The sequence below is a fragment of the Monodelphis domestica genome, chromosome 4 (genome assembly GCF_027887165.1).
Source record: "Monodelphis domestica isolate mMonDom1 chromosome 4, mMonDom1.pri, whole genome shotgun sequence".
NCBI classification, from domain to species: domain Eukaryota; kingdom Metazoa; phylum Chordata; class Mammalia; order Didelphimorphia; family Didelphidae; genus Monodelphis; species Monodelphis domestica.
Window position 1 is genome coordinate 351,361,436 of NC_077230.1, and position 21,301 is coordinate 351,382,736.

General features: G+C 37.6%; 1 protein-coding gene across 1 annotated transcript; it reads right to left on the bottom strand.

Moving 5' to 3' along the window:
- Positions 1–19,904: 19,904 nt before the first annotated feature.
- Positions 19,905–20,843, bottom strand: LOC103096723 (olfactory receptor 51M1-like). The gene has a single exon (XM_007491102.2). It carries the CDS (start codon positions 20,841–20,843, stop codon positions 19,905–19,907), a length of 939 nt encoding a protein of 312 aa, XP_007491164.1.
- Positions 20,844–21,301: the final 458 nt, after the last annotated feature.

Consider the following 21,301-nt stretch of genomic DNA (forward strand, 5'->3'; position numbering starts at 1 on the left):
TTGGTCTATAGTTTTCTTTCTCCATTTTTGCCTTGCCTGGTTTTGTAATCAGTACCATGTTTGTGTCATAAAAGGAATTTGGTAAAACTCCCTCTTTGCTTATCATGTAAAGGAGTTTGTATTGTATTGGGATTAGCTGTTCTTTGAATGTTTGATAGAATTCAATTGTGAATCCATCAGGCCCTGGGGATTTTTTCTTAGGGAGTTCTTTAATGGCCTGTTGGATTTCTTTTTCTGATATGGGATTATTTAAGAATTCTATTTCTTCTTCTGTTAGTCTAGGTAATTTATATTTTTGTAAATATTCATCCATACAACCTAGATTGCTATATTTATTGCCATATAATTGGGCAAAGTAGTTTTTAATGATTGTCTTAATTTCTTCTTCTTTGGAGGTGAGATCCCCCCTTTCATCTTTGATGCTGTTAATTTGCTTTTCTTCTTTCCTTTTTTAAATTAGATTGATCAGTACTTTGTCTATTTTGTTTGTTTTTTTCAGAGTACCAGCTTCTCGTCTTATTTATTAGTTCAATAGTTCTATCACTTTTGATTTTATTATTTTCTCCCTTAGTTTTTAGGATCTCTAGTTTGATTTCCTTCTGGGGTTTTTAATTTCTTCTCTTTCAAGTTTTTTTATTTGCATTTCCAATTCATTAATCTATGTCCTCCCTAATTTGTTAATATATGCACTCAGGGATATGAATTTTCCTCTGAGTACTGCTTTGACTGCATCCCATAAGGTTTGAAAGGATGTCTCACCATTGTCATTTTCCTCAATGAAATTATTAATTTTTTTCCATGATTTGTTCTCTAACTAACTGGTTTTGGAGTATCATATTATTTAATTTCCAATTAATTTTTGATTTGGCTCTCCATGTACCCTTACTGATCATTATTTTTATTGCCTTATGATCTGAAATGGTTGCATTTATTATTTCTGCTTTTCTGCATTTGTATGCCATGTTTCTGTGACTTAGTGTATGGTCAATCTTTGTGAATGTGCCATGTGGTGCAGAGAGGAAGGTGTATTCCTTTTTGTCCCTATTTATTTTTCTCCATATGTCTATTAACTCTAATTTTTCTAAGATTTCATTCACATCTTTTACCTCTCTCATTTATTTTTTGATTTGATTTATCTAAATTTGATAGTGGTTGGTTTAGGTCTCTAGAAATTTGGGTGCTATACCATTTGGTGCATACATGTTGATTAGTGATATTTCCTTGGTGTCTATATTCCATTTTAACAGAATATATTTACCTTCCCTATCCAATTTAAGAATGTCTATTAGTCTTTGGCTTTGTCAGATATCATGATTGTAACTCCTGCCTTCTTTCTATCATTTGGGGTCCAACAGGTCTTACTCCATCTTTTAATTCTGACCTTGTGGGTATCTACCCACTTCATGTGTGTTTCCTGAAGACAACATATGGTAGGGTTTTGGATTCTAATCCATTATGCTATTCATCTATGTTTTTATGGGTGAGTTCATCCCATTCACATTCAAAGTTATGATTTTCATGTGTGGATTCCCTGGCATTTTGATATCCTTCCCTAAATCTGACCTTTCTTCTTTAGCTATAACCTTGTAAACTAGTGGTTTACTTTAGATCAGTCCCCCTAGTCCCCTCCCTTGGTATTATTCCCTTTATAGTCCCTCCCTTTTTGTTTCCTTCCCCTCCCTCCTCTCCTTCCCTCCCTTTTTATATTCCCTCCCCCTCCTTAATTTCCCCTTCTCTCTTACCCTGTTGGATAAAATAGAATTCAAGATCCCAGTGGATCTAGATGTTCTTCCATCTCAGAGTTGATTTCACTGAGAGTAAGGTTTAAGTAATACCAATTCACACTCTCTTCCTCCCCTTCTCATAGAATTCTTCCCTTCCCCTTCCCATATGTATCTTTGTGTGACAAAGATTATTCTATTTAGTTTTTTTCCTATTTCTTGAAGTATATCTTAGTACCATCAATGATACCCCCCTCCCTTTTTCTTTCTTATCTCCCTTTATTCATATCATCTTGATGTCCCAATCTTTCCCTATGCATGATTCTTCTAACTACTCTAATGATGCATACAATTTTTGAGAGTTGAACATTACATTTCCCCACATATTAATATATATAATTTGATATAAATGTAGTCCTTATAGAAGACAGTTTGAATAAAAGAAAAAGATAATATTTTCTCCTTTTCCCTTTCCTTCATATTTACCTTTTCATGCTTCTCTTGCTCTTTGTGTTTGGATGTCAAACTTTCCACAGAACTCTGGTCTTTTCTTTAGAAATACTTGGAAATCTTCTATTTTGTTGAATACCCATACTTTCCCCTGGAAGTATATAGTCAGTTTTGATGGATAGCTGATTCTTAGTTGAAGACCCAGCTCTCTTGCCTTTCTGAATATCATGTTCCATGCCTTACGGTTGTTCAGTGTGGAAATTTCAAGGTCTTGTGTGCCCCCGATTGGCATTCCTTTATATCTAAATTGTCTTTTTCTGGCTTCTTGTAAGATTTTTTTCTTTTGCTTGAAAGCTTTGGAATTTGGCAATTACATTCCTGGGAGTTGTCTTTTGGGGGTTTAGTGTAGAGGGTGTTCTGTGAACTCTTTCAATATCTATATTGCGTCCTTATTCTAGAATCTCCGGGCAGTTTTCTTGGATGATATCTTGTTTTATGATATCAAGATTACTGTTTATTTCTGGCTTTTTTGTAGACCAATGATTCTTAGATTGTCTCTCCTTCCTCTGCTTTCCATGTCTGTCACCTTGTAAGTGAGATATTTTATGTTTTCTTCCAATTCCTTAACTTTTTGACTTTGCTTTATTAATTCATGCTGTTTTGCAAGATCATTGGTTTCCATTTGCTCAATTCTGGCCCTTAACGCTTGATTTTCTACTTTGATCTTTTGGCATTCAGCTATAATTTTTTGTTTCTCTAATACAATTTGTTGGTTTTCTTTTTTGAACCATTTCCCACTTCTCTTTCCAGAAGGCTTCCATCTTTCTGATGATAAGCTCCATTTGAGACTCTTCCAGGGCTTGTGGACAATTTTCATTTTTTTTCTTTGGTTTTTCCTTTGTTTGACTTTCATCCAGTATTTCTTCTGTAGCTTGGGTTTTTCCTCCATAGAAAGTTTTGAGGGTGACAGTCTTCTTTTTTTATTTCTTGCTGGGATTTTGAGGCTCCTGTGCACAGTTAGCCATTTTTTTCTGGATGTTTTTAGTTCCCTCTTTAGTCAGAAATCAGAGTCTGCTGAGTAGGTTTGTGTGTGTGTGTGTGTGTGTGTGTGTGTGTGTGTGTGTGTGTATGGAGTTAATGAGCAGGGTCTCGGTTTTCCTCAGTCCTTTACAGCTTTTCTCGGTGCCTTCCTCCAGGGGGCGCTCAGTGTCTGCTCTCTCTTTCCTGCCTGGTTTTCTGGTTTAGTTACTTTTGGGGGTGGGTACCCAGCCAACCTAGTTAATTCCCAAGGACTGCTCCTTGTTCATTCCAGAGGGATTCCTGTCTCACTCCCTGACCCTGGCAGGCATGTTGGCTCTGGGCACCTGAAGTCTGCTCTCCCTCACGTCTTGAGTTTTGCTGCCTAGGTGCCTTCAGGGGTGGGGGTTCCCCTGTTGTCCTTGTCAACTCACAAGGGTGCAGAAGTGCCTTCTCCTTACTTCAGAGGCACCCCTTGCTTGTTTGTCTCAGTGTGAGCTGGCCCCGGCTCTGGCCTTATAGGTGGGGGTGGGGCAGGCTGGATCCGCTCGTGTTTGCATTTGGGTAGAACCCCTTTCCCCCTCTTATAGGCTGGTAAAGCCTAGATCCCATGCAACTTCACTGCTGGTCCCAGCTCTACAGCTCCTCCGCTCCTCTGATATAGATCCTTAAGGTCTTTTTGTGGTGATCCTTTTCGGTGTATGTTGGTGTGTTTCAGGGAGAGTGATTAAACCACATTTAGCTGGCCGTCATGCTTACTTGGAAGCTACTCTTGGTACAGTCTCTAGGGGAGGAATGTTAGCTTCCCTGTCCTCTGGAGGCTTTTGATCAGATTAAGTTCAACTGTGTTGGGCTGTATGTGCTCTGAGGCCAAAGACTCCTGGAAGGCTGGGCTGCCCAGGCTCTTTCCAGTTCTCTCCAGAAGACAGTGCTTTTCCACTGTCTGCAAGGTTCCCCAGTGCCTTTGCCTGTCCCGAGGTTCCTGTCCTTGTGGGAGGCCCTGCACTCTATGGGGGGAGGGGTCCTGACCTCCCTGGGCTCTGAGAAGTTCTGATGGGATTATGTTCAAGTGGGTTGGTCTGGATGTGCCCTGAGGCAAAAACCTCTGGTGAGACTGGAGACAGATGGACCGACCCAGCCACGGGGCTTCAGGTTCCCCCATCTCTCCCTGGCTTCTTCCCCGCTGCCCGTGCTGGACGCTCCAAGCCTAGCGCCCTGCTGATCACAAGTTAGACCCTCCAAACCAGCACCTTTGCTGGTCCAGAGGTTCCCACTGCCGCTGGGGGCTCAAAGCTCAGGATTGGGGGGGAGGGGTCCTGGGATCTTCCTTCTGCCTTCCCCTTAGACCCAAGTGTTCTTGGATTCCGGCTTTTGCAGGGTGTACCTTTTTATTTGAGTCCAGAAGGAGGGTTCCCCACCTCTGTCCTGTTGTTAAGTTTGAATTTCAGTCCCCTAGGAGCATTCAGTTTGTGATCGGTAAGGAAGAGTTTTCAGAGGTCTGAACTTTTGCTGCTTCCAAGCTGCCATCTTGACTCCGGTCCCACAATCCTTGATTCTTTTAAGATAGCCTTTGAGTAAAGATAGGGAGTGGATTATTTTGAGAAAACTGCGTTTCTCTCCTGTCACTGCCTCCCACATTTGATCAGGCACTGCCTGGGGTTCCTTGCCAAGCCTGCTGCTATGAGCCTGCTGCCACTTCTCTTGAGCACATTGGTTGGGGGTCATTGTGAGCCATTTTCTGTGTGAAGGGTAAAGTATAAATTTCCATCACATTGTACATTGTACATTGTACATTGTACAAGCTGAGTGCTTGCTGTTGCTTTGGAAGCCTAGGTGTTTCTCTTAGGCAACAATTAGCCTCCTAAAGGCTTTTACCTGAGGGGACCCTTCCACCCTCTTCACTCCCTGCTCACATGGCAGTGGAAGCAAGTGGCTCCCTGGAATTTTTACCCCTGTGGGGGAGGGAAAGGAAGGTTATACTTCCAAACCTCTTAGCTAACTCCTGAGTTTTTTTTTTTAATCTTCAAAACAGTGTGTTTTGTTTTGCCTTTTCTTGTTGTCTCTCCTAAATATAGTCTCAGACTAAGGGCTTTTCACCCTGTCTTTCATTAAAAGGCTGATTGGGGTATATCCATCTACTAGCCTACTACTCCTAGAAAGTACATACTAAGCTAGCACCACTATAGACAGGGAGTAGAATTGCAATCATGGCCCAGTTTCTTGCTTATCTCAAACAGCTCCCGTTCATAGAAAGCATTACGAAGCTTGCACAGCTCAAAATTTTAGGATGTCTTTTCTTACTCCCATTCTTGGGTACACTTGTCCTTGCTGTTAGCTTGAGTAATCTCAAGATTCAGAAGGGAGATTCCTCCCCCTTACTATTTAAGCATGCCCAGTCTCTGCAACACATCTAATATGGGGTTTGTCCACACTATTCTCAGTGTGGAAATCCACCCCTGTATAGAGAACCCCAGAAATGTGACCAAAGGAAACTAGATGGATGATGATACTGGGGAGGGGAAGGAACCTCAAAGAGTCTGGAGGGAAATTTTAAGCCTTTTCAAACTCTATTGCCTTATTGATTTTAACTGTTTCAGTTTGTTACCCTCAAAATAGTGAAGAAGTCTCTATAACACAGCAATCAGAATTGGAGAAAAGGACTCTTGGATTGATTGCTGATATGTAAAACCTTATATTAACACTGAGAGTCTATATTCTTTCATGCTTATTATATTTGCTGAATTTTTGTTTTAAGATTTAATTTTGTTTTTAAGTTTACATATTAATTTAATCTATAATATTATTTTATACTATGTCACTTTCTGTTACTGTGTTTTGGTTATTAGCTATATATTTTGTTCCACTGTCTTTATTTGTACCATCCTATGCCTGGGTTGGAGAAAATTCCATTATAAAAGTCCATAAACTAGTTGGACAAAACCTGTATTAATAACCTTTGGAGAAGATGATGTGTTCTTATGATTTTGGTGATTTTTGTTCTTCTTTTTCTTTAAAATGTCCATTACCCCTAATGTCAATGCATACTCAAAAGCTTTAGACTATGGAAACCTGCCATTGACTGTTAAATATTATGTGACTTTGATTAATGATTGTGTCTGATTCCAGGAGAAGGGATCATAAAAGAGCCACTACACAGTGCCAAGAAGCACAAAGTCAAGAAGACCAATCAATCCGAATGGGATTTATGAGATTCTGCACCATGATGGGAGACTTAAACTTATTTTGGGGTTTGAGGAAATGGCTGTTTGGCAATGTCAGACACAGGATTCCCTCATGCCAGATTCAGACTTCTACCAAGTACCTCAGTTTGGGTGCAATTTTGGCTCTCCTATTCCTGAGAGCAAAGGGAAAATAATACCAGGGAATAATATTTCCCTTTTGCTTCAAAATCTATTCCCTTTTCTGTCTTTCAATAGTGTGGCAATTTTCTGTAGTCCTGGCTGCCAATGGATAAGTGTTACATTTTTATAATTGTTCCTATAGACTTGGGGGACATAAATGACTTTAATCAAGCCCTGATTCAAGGACTTGTTATGGGCTTATTCTTCCTTACTTAGAATTTTACACATGACACTTTGATATTTTATGTTTCATCCAGAAGTTATTTTTTCACTTTTACTCATTTATTTATTTTTGATGTTTTAGATTTTTTTGACAATTAATTCATATGTCTCATAACTCAGCCATATATCCCAGAGTGATCTGTGTGTTGGTCAACATCTTCCTCAGGGGGGATGGTATTCTTGTCATAAAATTCTAGATTTATAAAAATTTCTTTGGTTTGAGAGTAATTTTAGGATAAGAAACTTGCTACCTCTCCAAATCAAGAAAGTGAACTGTTTGGAGAAGGCATCATAAAGAATCCTGCAGAAATCACACACTGTACCAAAAGATCCAGAATGAACTTTGGGATGTAATGAATTGAACTGTGGGGGGGTTGAAAGCCTATTTTGAATGTACACTCTTATGCCAGAGGGGATTTCCCCTTAGTTGGCTTTTTTGCCAATGTGCCTAGCAATCACTGGTTTTGTTCGCTTTCTCTTTTGTTTCCCTCTTATCACCAAATTATTGTAATTTCTCCTTAGAAAATGCAATATCACATGTAAAAATTAAAAATCTTTACAGTACTGATTCATTGGGGAAACTAAGCATGGAAATCTGGGAGACTTCTACATGTTTATTTCCCAATGGAATCGCAGGGAGAATTGTATAATTAGTCTTTGCTGCCCAGGATTCTCTTTCCCATCATGCCATTTGTGTATTTATGCTAACATACGAACATAGGGAAGATATAAATTTTGTGTAGCTCCACCTTCTCTTATTGCTCCCAGGAAGGCAACTATGGTGGCTCGGTGAGTGCCAGACAGGAGAATTTTACTCACACGGCTTTACTTAGGCTTTTACTTTTGTTCTTGTATTTCTTCTGCTTCAAGTGATTACGAATGAATCTTATAAAATATAATACTTAGAGTTATTGGATATTAATTTAAATTTAATAAAAGAAATGCATGACAGAACCTAGAGAGTTATTTGGCATAGAGGAAAGAAAAGCATTTAGGACCTTGTTCCAGGGACTAAAAGAAGGATGAGAAATTACATTTCTTATGAAATAATACCTGGTAATAAAATTCATCTGGAATAACAATATCATGGGAATTAATGAAAAAAAATATGAAGGAAGGTGGCCTAGCTATACTAGATCTCAACTTGCATTATAAAGTAGCAATCATCCAAACAATCTGGTACTAGCTAAGACATAAGAGAAGTAGATTTATGGAACAAATTAGATAACTTAACACACAGTAGTAAATGACCATAATGACCTAGTGTTTGACAAATCCAAAGATCCAAGCCTTTGGAAGAAGAACTCACTATTCAAGAAAAGTAGGACCCAGTCGGGCAGAGACTAAGTATAGACTATGTACCAGGAAAGTCAAAATGGATACATAACTTAGAAATAAAGGATGCCATTTTATATCTTATAATTTCATAAAATGTATGTTGAAAATTATTATATATAATTTAGAAAACAAAATCTTAAAAATAATAAACATAATCCTTAAATCTTAAATCTTAAAAAAATCATAAAGAAGTGAGCACAAAATTATTTACTTGTCAGACCTTTCTATGGATAAGGGAAAAAATTATGTCCAAATAAGACATAGAGAACATTACAAGGTATAAAATTGATAAGTGACTATGTTAAATTAAAAAAAAACTTTTACAAAAAATAAAACCAATGCTATCAAGATTAGGAGGGGAACAAAAAAATGGCCAAAATTTATAGCAAGTATATCTAACAAGAATCTCATTTCTTAAGCATATAGAGAACTGAGTCAAATTTATAAGAATACAAAGCATTCCCCGATTTACAAATGGTCAAAGGATATTGTGACAAGGAAATAACTTTAAAAGACTGATATATATATATATATATATATATATATATATATATATATATATATATATATACATTAATTTAAGGTCGCCAAGGAATTCAGCTATGTAATTCCTAAATGAAAACTCAAATCAGCCGTCAGCCTTTTATAGAGTTTAATTACAAACAGGAGGAAGAAAGGAATTAGAGATAGAGAGAGAGAGATAGAGAGAGAGCGAAAGGGGAGAGAAAGGAATAGGGCTTAAATACCCACTCTGTTTAGGCTGGGCCAAAAGGCCCAAGCCCTTAGATAGCTGGGGCAAAGAAAAGAGATCAGTCCCTATTACTCACGTGACCAAAATGGAGAAACAGTCTCAAAGGCCCCCACCTTCAGTTTCCTTCAGAGCAAGCTTCTCAGAGCACACTCCAACCACTCAGACAAACTCCTCAACCACCACCCTGAGTCTTCAGACCCCTCTATCTTTAAGGAAACCATCCAAGTTCCCTCCCCTCAGTTCTCACATCTACCAATCACTGTCCATCAATTTCCCTGTGCCAATGGAGGCTCTAGCTTAACCCAGGACCGCCCAGAGGTCTCTGGCTTTGCACATGTCTGTTGAAGGTCATATTTTCAAATAATTAAATCTTTGATCCTTTGCTACAGCCCTTCCTAAATCCTGTTAACCTGAGTAGGGTAGAGATTGGAATAATTAAATTTTGATCTATGCTGCAGTCCTTCCTCAATCCTGTTAGGACTGAGTAGGGTGGAGATTGATTCCAAGTATCTCCATTGTATCAATTCTAAAATCAATGATGACTCAAAGAAATTCCTGTTCTATGCTTAAGCATAGGTCAAAGTCCTTTCCATTGTTCAGCAAAAGGTTTCTGTCCTAAAGTAATCTTAAGAAGGGAGGAGGAGGAACCTCCCATGCCAATGGGGTTCACATTCCAATAGACTATCAGTAAGAAATTTTACAAGTATGAAATTTCCCAATGGTGAAATTTCCAACATTTATAAGTCTAAGGAATTTTAAGGTTTACAATATGAACATACAATTCTCAGATGAAGAAAATAAAACTGTCATTAGTCACATAAAAGAATGCTTCAAATCACTATTGATGAGAAAAATGAAAATTAAAGCAACTGTGAGATAACTATCTCATACCTATTAACAAACTGGCTAATATGACAAAAATGGAAAATGATCAATTTTAGAAGGGATGTAGGAAAACTGGGACATTAATACACTGTTGGTGGAGCTGTGAACTGATATAACTGTCTTAGAGAGCAATTTGTAAACATGCCCAAAGGGCCATAAAACTGTGAATATCCTTTGACCCAGCAAATACCACTACTAGGTCTATATCAAAGATGGGGGAAGACTAAATATAGGGGGAAAAAACCTACTTGCACAAAAAATATTTATAATAGCTCTTTTTATGGTAGCGAAGAATTGGAAACGGAAGGAATATACATTAACTGGAGAATGGCTGAAAAAGTTGTGGTATATTATTATGTTGAAATACTATTGTGCCATGAGAAATGATAAATATGATGACCACAAAACAACCTGGAAAGACATATATGAAGTGACACAAAATGTCCAGAATCATGGAAATAGCAATAATGTATGATGATTGACTATGAATGATTTAACTATTATCAGTGTCAACCTGAAAAATACCAAAACTTCCAGAGTAGTAGTTATAATAACAAATCTTTTCAGGGAAAAAGAGAATATAATCAAAACCATCAAAGCCATGGCCTGGGATGACTATAGTTTTGGGAAAAGATACCAGCAATGTGATACTGATAATTTCCAGTGATCTATAGAAAGTGGAATTTCTATATAGTTTTAGGACAGAGTTGAACAATAATCTGATCACAAGGGTTCACTGAAACTTAGGAAAAAAGGAACAGTCAGTCATAGTCAGAGATGCTTGGGAAAAATATATTAGCTGTGGTTGACTCCCAGGTATTTGCGTGATTGAGATATAATTGAGGGTGTTTAGTTTTTTTTCTTCTTTTCTCTAAACTCAGTCCTTGGAAAAGAAGTAAACCCAATTCATAGTTAGTTCAGTCTTTGTCTATCTTTAAAAGTTCATCTCTGGTTCTTCTTTTTTTTTATGAAAAGAAAAAACAAATTTATTCTTAATTTCTCATAAATTAATTCTTCTAGCTAGTAGCTGAATTATTACTTGGTCAAAAAGGATTTTTTGGTAATTGTTAAAATATGTATATATGTACATATTGAGAGGATGGCCATTTTGAATATTCTTGGGTGAGAGCACTTAAGTATATTTTTATTGATTTCACTTTGTTGAAAGTTGTAATTTGTAATTTTTCTAGATTTGAGTAAGATTTAGCAATTCTATTTTCTTATGTTCAGTATTTTAATGTTGCAGACTCTAGAAGTGGAAGGTTTAATAATATCTAAACTTTAAATCATTCTATTCCTAATTAAACATATGAAATATATTCTCCATCTGGAGAATATATATATATATATATATGTACATATATATATATATATATATATATATTTGGGGGGGGGTTCTTGGCAGAGACACTGGAATGGTTCGCTATTTCCCTCTCCAGCTCATTTTATAGATGAGGAAAATGAAGTAAACAAGGTTAAGTGATGCCCTGGGTCACACAGTAAATATCTGAGGCTAGATAATAATAATAAGATGAGTCTTCCTGACTCCAAGTCTGACACTTTACCAACTGTGCTACAAACACTCACATATAACACATGTATCTATACACATACAGCAACTGGTTAACCTATCTATAGAATTTGAAAAATGCTAACAAATTCAGAATTATTAATTACAATCAAATTAAAACAAAACAGAATCCATAATTTTAAATTAATTTATTTATATTATATATTTATATATGTATTATATATATAAAATAATAAATTAAAAAATCCATTTAAAAATTTTAGACTTATCTATCTGTTTGGCTAAAAATTCCATCTTGTAATCCATTTTAACTTTCTGCATGATTCCCAATGGATTTTGAATACATCTCCAAACTTTTAGCCATTTACTCTCTGAGTGATGTTGGATAAATTGCTTAATCCATTTGGGCCTTAATTTCCTTATCTATTAAAAAAATAATAAACCTGAAGGAGTTGCACTTGATGACTTGAAAAGTACTTCACAACTCTAAATCCTATGATTTCAGTATGTAATTCTTAATGATTTTTCAAATTTCTTGCAAAGTATCATTCTATTCCCTTGAAACAATTAAATATTTTTACCTTGCAAGGTTTGGGCTATTTCATCAAGTTTCATCAAGAATTTCATTCCATATAGATGATGCACTTAAAAAAATTGTAGTTGCTTTGTAAAATGTTATCAAACCACAGTTCCTGAATTCTGGAGCAGAACATTTAGTATTATACCATTCAAAATTCAATGGGCTTCTATAGTTAAATTATGTGAGGGGATAACTGCAATAACTTCCAATATTCACCATGTATCAATCTATGCCCTTTCAAAATTGTTTTCAAGCTAGATATCAAAGTTACCTGATTAAGTCAGCAAAAACAAAAAAATCAAGTCTTTTGAACTAGCCCACCCCAAAAGATAGAATTGCTAGACTTATAGAAGTTGAATTCCAAATTCATCCTAGTATGAAACAGGATACAAATCTGACTAAATTATTTGTTACTGCCTAAGCTGTTAAAATAATTTTTTTTTCAATTTGTAAATTAGCAAGCATTTATTTTCTCTTTGCATTTTTTCTCACCCTGTGACTAGAAGCAGGCATGGAGCCTACTTTAATAAATGAGAACCAGAGAAAGAATATTTGCATGTGGTCTATCATCCTCATTAAACCTCAAAGAAACTTTATGTCCAGCTTGCCATGGGGGATTCCCTAAAGTTGAAAACTTTGCTTTGTTCATTAGAGATGATAGGTGTAATTCTTATTTCATTGTCTTAGGCCAAAAGGAATTTCTAGTTAAAGACTGAATGGTTCATTTGGGCTTCTAAAATATCATCTATGATGTGTTATTGATAAATTATTTCTGTGATTTACATGTCAGATATAGATTCAAATAACACAAAGGATTTCCTTTCTTCCCCTCCAATAGACATATTTTAGCTTAGTACTGAAGTTTGGATTTTGTAATTTGATTTCATTCATAATACTGAAGTCACTTAGTTTCAAGACTGTTCTGTTTTCATCTTCTATTGAGGACACTATTGAAGAGGTCTGTTTGGGAGATAGTCTATATAGAATGAGCCCACTCTGTATACTGTTGGCACTTTCTTTTGCTATCCTTCTGCAATTTGAGCCTCTTTCCCTCTGTTCCCCTTAATTTCTTAGAATACATGCTGTAACCCTAAATTTTCATGACAGCTCTCACATAAAAACCACAAAGATTGAAGAAATCAGCTTCCATAAACTTTAAAGAAGGCAAAGTTTACATTTTTTGAGCAGAAGGAAGAATGAGTTACTTTAGTGCTATCAGAAAAGCCTAATCTTAGTTGTTGTAGCAAAAAAAGCCTATATTATGCTATACTTCTGAGAGGTATAATCACTGTTTTGATTTTAAAAAAAAATGACTTTGCAAGAGAAAGGTATTTAAGGACAGTGATGTTAGAAAATTGATGGTTGTATAAAAAACCAAAAATAGAAATTTTTTTTTAATTATATGTGTTTTGGCAAATTTTATGCCCTACCCTTACCCCAAATTTACCAAGGGTCAAAGCTCAACATGTCCTCTCAGGTTTTGGTTCCATCTATCTGTACTTTTAATCTTTTTTTTTTAAGCTCTCATGTGTTTAACACTTTTAAATTTGTTTTTAAGTTTGATTGTCTTTTTAATTTGATTATAAGTTTCTTGAGGCCTGGGATGCTGCCTTATACTTATTTATATCTATCATAGCACCTATATAGTAACATGTAGTAGCATCGATTGCTTGAACTGTCCCTTTCCCAACTCAGAGACAATGCTTTGCAGGGGGAATCCTTCAGTTATATTTATTTATTTTATGGATTTATATTACACTTTCCTTCCAAAGGCTCAAAACTCCATACAAGGAACTTTTGAATTTTCAGTAACCAATATCCCCAAATACCATAATGTCAGAAAATACTTAGAAGTGGGGAAAGAGAGATGAAGCAGCACATCTCAAAAATGGCAAGCTTCAGGGTTCAAATCACTGCCCAGCAAAATCCCTGAACACCAGCAGGGACCCAATCCCATTTTAGGCATCTCAGTTCTGCCCTCATAACTGGGCTCAGCCTCCGCTTTATATCCTTGCCTTCTCTACTATCCACTATTAGCATTCTAGCTAAAGTGTGCTAGAAACTGGGAGGTATCTGGACTCAAGAAGGTTGTATGAGCAATGTGCTGGTCTACAAGTGAGATTCCATGGGCTCCAAATTCACCTCCTCTCCCTCCAAGTTTGAGTTCTTGGGAGCCACATGGGAAGATCTCAGACACTTAGCGTGACAGAATTCCTTGTGGATGAGGATGAAGAGGATTGCAGAATATAGGAACAAAATGAAGCAGATAAAGAGGATGAAATAAGGCCACAAATAGGTGACCCTTGGGCCTTTTGCTTCATAGTTCTTCATCTGTAGCATATGCATTAGCAAACCAATGAATAAAGCTATACCTTTTCTAGTTTTTCCAGCTCCTGAATCTCCCATTCTTCTTTCCCTTCATGGGGCCATTCTTCCAAGGGGATCTCCATCCCCCGGGCCGCTGCCACCGCCCCCCCCCCCCCCCCCCATTAGTGAAGAGTTTCAAGCAGAGATTGGCTAACTGCTCATTAGGGTATTGGATCCTGGATTTTTGGATTGTAATTCCAGCTTGAATTGTAAGTGTTTGAGGTCTTTCCCAACTCTCAAGATTTTGTGATATTGTGACTTTATTCCTTTTATTGACTCCTTTCACTGTCTCTAAAGTCAAGATATCCAGTAGCTATTCTTAAGTCACTTTATGTGCAAGGAATTCAACTAGAAAGTGCTTTATACTAGGAGTTATAAATGTTTTGAGTCCTGTACCCCTTTGACAGTCTGTTGAAGTCAACAAATTCCTTCTTAGAATAATGTTTTAAATGCATGAAATAAAATACATAAGAATATGAAGGAAATAAATTATATCAAAATACAATTATCAAGCTTTTGGGACAAAAATCCATTATTTGATAAAAACTGCTGGGAAAATTGGAAGACAGTGTGGGAGAGATTAGGTTTGGATCAATACCTCACACCCTACACCAAGATAAATTCAGAATGGGTGAATGACTTGAACATAAAGAAGGAAACTATAAGTAAATTAGGTGAACACAAAATAGTATACATGTCAGACCTTTGGGAAGGGAAAGATTTTAAAACCAAGCAATATGTAGAAAAAGTCACAAAATGTAAAATAAATAATTTTGACTACATCAAATTAAAAAAGTTTTTGTACAAACAAAACCAATGTAACTAAAATCAGAAGGAAAGCAACAAATTGGGAAACAATCTTCATAAAAACCTCTGACAAAGGTTTAATTGCTCAAATTTACAAAGAGCTAAATCAATTGTACAAAAAATCAAACCATTCTCCAATTGATAAATGGGCAAGGGACATGAACAGGCAGCTTTCAGCCAAAGAAATCAAAACTATTAATAAACACATGAAAAAGTGCTCTACATCTCTTAAAATCAGAGAGATTAAAATCAAAATAACTCTGAGGTATCACCTCACACCTAAAAGATTGGCTAACATGACAGCAAAGGAAAGTAATGAATGTTGGAAGGGATGTGGCAAAGTTGGGACATTAATGCATTGCTGGTGGAGTTGTGAATTGATCCAACCATTCTGGAAGGCATTTTGGAACTATGCCCAAAGGGCAATAAAAGACTGTCTGCCCTTTTATCCAGCCATAGCACTGCTGGGTTTGTACTCCAAAGAGATAAGGAAAAAGACTTGCACTCTTTGTGGTGGCCAAAAACTGGAAAATGAGGGGATGCCCTTCAACTGGGGAATGGCTGAACAAATTGTGGTATATATTGGTGATGGAATACTATTGTGCTCAAAGGAATAATAAAGTGGAGGAATTCCATGGAGACTGGAACAACCTCCAGGAAGTGATGCAGAGTGAAAGGAGCAGAACCAGGAAAACATTGTACACAGAGACTGACACACTGTGGTACAATCGAATGTAATGGACTTCTCCATTAGTGTCAGTGCAATGTCCCTGAACAATCTGCAGGGATCTAGGAGAAAAAACACTACCCAGAAGCAGAGGACAAACTGGGAGTAAAAACACCAAGGAAAAGCAACTGCTTGACTATAGGGGTTAAGGGGATATGACTGAGGAGAGACTCTAAATGAACACTCTAATGCAAATACCAACAACATGGAAATGGGTTCGAATCAAGGACACATGTGATACCCAGTGGAATCACGCGTCGGCTATGGGAGAGGTGGTGGGAGGGAGGGAGAGGAAAAGAAAATGATCTTTGTTTCCAATGAATAATGTTTGGAAATGACCAAATAAAATAATGTTTAAAAAATACAATTATCAGTTTTTTACAAAACCAGTATCGCAGGCTCAGGCTACCTTGCACATAGTAGGCAAATAACAGATATTTATTGAATTAAATTAGGCACTATACAGCAAAGGACTCTCAATATGACACAAAAACACAGAGATCCTGTCCTGCAGCCTGCAATTTGACTTAAACACATAGACCTTGTCTGGTCCGCAGATGATTCCAATTCACTAGTTCATTAATAAAGTTTGAATGGCTCCCTATCAAATACCTAACATGGCCTAAATTCTCTTACCTAGTATTCAAAGTGTTTCACAATTTAGTGCCATCTCAACTTTCCAGGCTTATCTCTTATTCTGATGTATTAATTCCACATTCTTACCCAACTGGGATCATTGTGCTTACTTCAGCAGAGTTGGCACTCTATCAATCTCATGCCTTTACTTATGCTATTTCCTATGCTTGGAATGCTTTGATTTTTGTCTTTTTCATGCCTAGGACGAAGCACTAGTATATTGTAGGTACTTAATAATTGCTTATCATGGTGAGTTTCCTCTTAATTTCATCTCCAGTATACTTGTGTGTTATTATATATACTCTCTGTGCTTGTAGCTTCTCCTTTTTCTAGACTAGAAACTTTATAGAAGCAGGGACTATGCCGACACATTTTTTTCTCCCTCTGAACATATTACATTTTTCTGAACAAAAGAAAAATTTCATAAATGTTTACTGATTTGAATTAACTTATTTTGAATTGACTTTCACAAAGACTCTATCTCCATGGACCCCAATCTGACACACTGCCTCCCCTCAAGGTCCTCTTCTCCAGACTTTCACAGATATACACACTCTGCTTCCAAGGTGCTTAGTTTGACACATTAATCTCATGGTCTCCAGACTGATCCAGATGCATAGATCTTGACATAGAGCCTGGGACATAAGTATACATAAAAAAACAGACAATTGATTTGTGAAAACTGTGAGTTTAAAATAGACTAAGGAAATACTGGAATGCATAATAAATGGAAAGACCATGATTTATAACATGACTTTCTTTTTCTATTTTTTTTTCAGTGATAGGGAAATGGGAAAAAGAAAAAAAATTCAAAATTAATTGAAAAAATTTCAAAAGAAAAAAACATAATCAAATAATTGATCATCTAATTTATATTCTCCTTATTTGGGATGATGCCTCACTCGGTAAGAAAAAAAAAGCTTTTTAAAAAAAATCATCCCACACACATACACAACATATGTGTGTATGTATATATTCAATACTTCTTGACTTAAGATATTTCAAAAGTAGTTTTTAAAAGAATTTTAAGAAGAAAACAAGTCAGTGGGAAAGAGGCTAAAAGCAATCCAAATAGAGATTTTTAGGGAACTCAGGAGCTCTCTGCAAGATCTCAGACAAATTTTATATCCTCTTCACTCAAAAATGCTTGCGATTTATTCAGGAAGCCTTTAATGGTTTCCTCCACTGCTAGAGCCTTTTCTCTCTAATTACTTCCCATTGGTTCTGTATATATCATGTGTATACATATTTGTTTGCATATTGTCTCCTTGATTAGAATGTGAGCTCCTCAAGATCACTGACTGTTTATACTTTCCATCTCCAGTGCTTAACAGAGTGCCTGGCATATAATAGGCATTTTATAAAAGCTGGTTGTTGATGATGATAATGATAGCCCAGTCCCAGATAGTTCATCTGATGGCTAAGTTAGTCCAAATTTCCCTAGATATAAACTACAATCTTGCTCACAATACCAGCTGATCTTGTGGGAATGTAAGGAGTTAACCAGTTCCTCTCCAGTTCTAACAAGACCCTGACCTACATCAATGAGCAACAAATAAGTAGGTCATGAAAAACAGATTCTCATTTGACAGAGAGAAGAGAATTCAGTATCTATTCAGAGCATGGAAGTTCATGAAGTCATGGCTTAAAATAGAGGAAAAACATCCCACCCATGGATCTGGAAAGGCTTCCTAAAGTAGGTGGACGTTAAGGAGCTGTTTCCGTGAATACAAGAATGTGGAGTATTTGCCTAGTTTTAAGGCCAGAATGTTCTGGGTATAGATTGACCTGGGATTGGTCCATTTCCTGTGATATCCCTGGGGATTGGCCTGAGGAGGGCAGTTTTTTCCCTCACAAAACTGCCACAGAAAACACAATAGGGTCCCACAATTAGGAATCCTAATGGTTCTATCAGATCACTTCTCCCCCCAATTCTCTAATCTAGGGGTTCACAATTTCCTCAACAAACAAATAAATATAAAATCCTGTCTGGCTTTAAAGTCCTTCATACCTTGGCTCCCTTAGCTTTATAGTCTTACATCTTTCTCATCCCCACTCTGATTCAGCAAGACTGACCTCTTTGTATTGCTTTGTCTATGACATTTCCTCTCCAGAGAGCATTTTCGCTTTCCGTTTCTTGTGCCTGAAATTCTCTCCATCCTCATCTCCATTTTCTAGCTTTCTTAATTTCCTTCAGATCTTGGCTAAAGACTCAGTTCAAGTTAGTGACTTCTACAAGAAGCCTTTCTGAGTCCCCTTGCATGTTAGTCTGTCCCTTCTATGAGATTATCTCTAAATGGCTCTTGTTTGTACATCTTTGTTTGTCAGTTTTCTTTTTTTTTCAGTTTCTTTCCCCCCCAAAACCACTTAAAAGCATTTATTCATTAGAAATTTGCCATTATTAACATAATGGATTCATGGCCCAATGGATAAACTAGTAAGCTCCTCCATCAGAATACGAGCACCTTGAGCGCAGGGGCTACTTTTTTTCTTTCATTGTTTTTCCAGCACTTAGCACAGTACCTAGATCATTACCATTGGTGTTCAATTGTGTCTGACTTTGTGATCCCTTTATGGTATCTCTTGGCAAAGGTACTGGAATGGTTTGTTATTTTTCTACAGTTAATTTGACAAATGAGGAAACTGAAGCAGTGTTAAATGACTTGTCCAGGATCACATAGTTATTAAGTATCCGAGGCCAGATTTGAACTCAGAAAGATGAGTCTTCCTGACTTCAGGCTGAGTATGGTATCTACTGTGCTTTCATCCTACCTACCTCCAGACCATAGTATGTACTTAATACATGCTTGCTTATTCACTGACTGATTGACTGCTTGACCATCTGGTGAGCTAAATTGTTTCTTGATTATGCTTAGCTCCTCTTCCCTCTAATGAGTATCCTATTTTTCTTTCAAGTCAGGATGACTGATTTTCTTCAGAATCACTTTCTGATCTCTGTAAGATGCCCATTGTCTTAGCCCTTGAAGTCTAATGGGTAGAACATTTTAGAAAGATCAGTGCTGATCTTTGGAATATTTGCCAAAATCATTCTTAGAGCCTTCTTGAGTTCTTCCTTTGGCCCAGCAGGTCCCATTAAATGGGAATCCCTTTCCTGCCAGATAGAATATGCATTGGAAAGGAGGATGTGATAAAACCTCATCTCAGTCTCACTCCTTCCGGGCATTACTGGTTGGTATAACTTATTCCCCTGTACCTGGGCATGAGGCAATGAGGAGAATAATCCAGGGAGTTAATTTTATTCTAGTCCCTTAGAAAACAAGATTCCATCACCTCTTCTTTCACTCACACAAGAATGAACAATATTGCTCTCTCCCTAAAGAAGTTAATATTGGTATCTAACTTCAGTCCATCCTGCTGTATGTCTTTGAATACCAGTTCCTAGATGTCTGAGTGACTGGGATCAGCAAGAAACATGGAATTAGAGGGAATGAGGAGCCTCAGCCTCCAAATAATAACTTGAGTTCTGGTTCACTTTGGAAAGTATGTACCCTAGGGACGTGGCCTCTTTAGGTTGGGAACAATCCTTGAGGTTGAAGGGCAACCAAGGACACCAAGCAGACCACGGCGGAGCCGATGAGATTGTATCCCATAGACAAGGGGATGGAGGGCAGGGGATGCAAGCAGACCAAGAGAGGCTAAGCTTCCTGGAAGTGAGCCAGGGAATAGGACTGAAGCAAAAAGAGGTCCATAAAAAACAAGAAGGGCACAAAGGTGGGCAGTGCATGTTCTTAGGGCTTTGTGCTGCCCAGCAGGAGATATCCTCTGCACCACTTCCCGGAGCACCAGACTATAGGAGATGGTAATGAGGACTATATCCATAGTGGCTGTGGTAAGCATAGTCACAACTGGATAGGCCCACCCTAGTCCTCCACAGGATAACTGCAGCACTTCTGTTGGGAAGCAGAAAGGGAGGGAGAGATTATGAGCGTTGCAGGATGGTATCAGCAAGGGTGTAGGTAGCAGTGGGATGGTGGCCCGGAGAATGAAAGCCAGGCTCGTCCAGGCAAGGCGGTTGGGGGTAAGAAAGGCCACATAGTAGAGAGGGTGACACACAGCTAGCCAACGATCCAAGGCCATAGCCAGCAGCACTGAGGACTGCCCGGTGGAGATGGCATAAAGGCAGCACATTTGGAGGAGGCATACATCCCTAGTGATAGTAGGGGCTGGGAACCACAGAGCATCCAGAATGGTGGGCAGCATAGAAAGGGCCAGACCAAGGTCTGTAGTGGCCAACAGAGCCAGTAGCAAGAACTGAGGTTGGTGCAGGTAGGTGTTAGCACAGATGGTGAGGAGGATCAGACCATTTCCCAGAAGGGTGGTGCTATAGGTCAAACCAAGGATGGTGAGGAGTCCTGAGCCCCCTGGCCCTGGGAGGCTGGGAAGGAGGAAGGTCAGCACACCAGAGTGAGTGTGGTTGTGGGTAGACATGGCATACAGGTAGGGCCTGGTCTTTGTCCCTTTGAATAGAAAGAAACCAGGAGAACCTAAAAATAACAATTATAAATATTTCATAGATCTAGGATTTAAAAATGTTAAGTTCTTATATATTATTTAGCATATTCTCCTCATATTAAATTTAAGGAAATGAAGATACTACAAGATTTAAAGGCAGAAGGGATCTAAGAGACCATGTAGGACAATTCGCTTCTTTTAGGGATAATTTACTGAGACCTAGAGGGCTAAGATGACTTTTCCAAGGTCATACAGGTACTAGTACTGAAGATGGAAGTCCTATGACTTTACAACCATAGCTCTTTCCTCTAGTGTCTCATACTTCTATTGGCATATCATCTGTCTGAAGTGCTTTTCCATTTATCAGAATTCTAAGTTACAACTTTTAGCCATTTACTGCTCATGGTCCCTCAGGAGTAAATCGAGCAAGGATC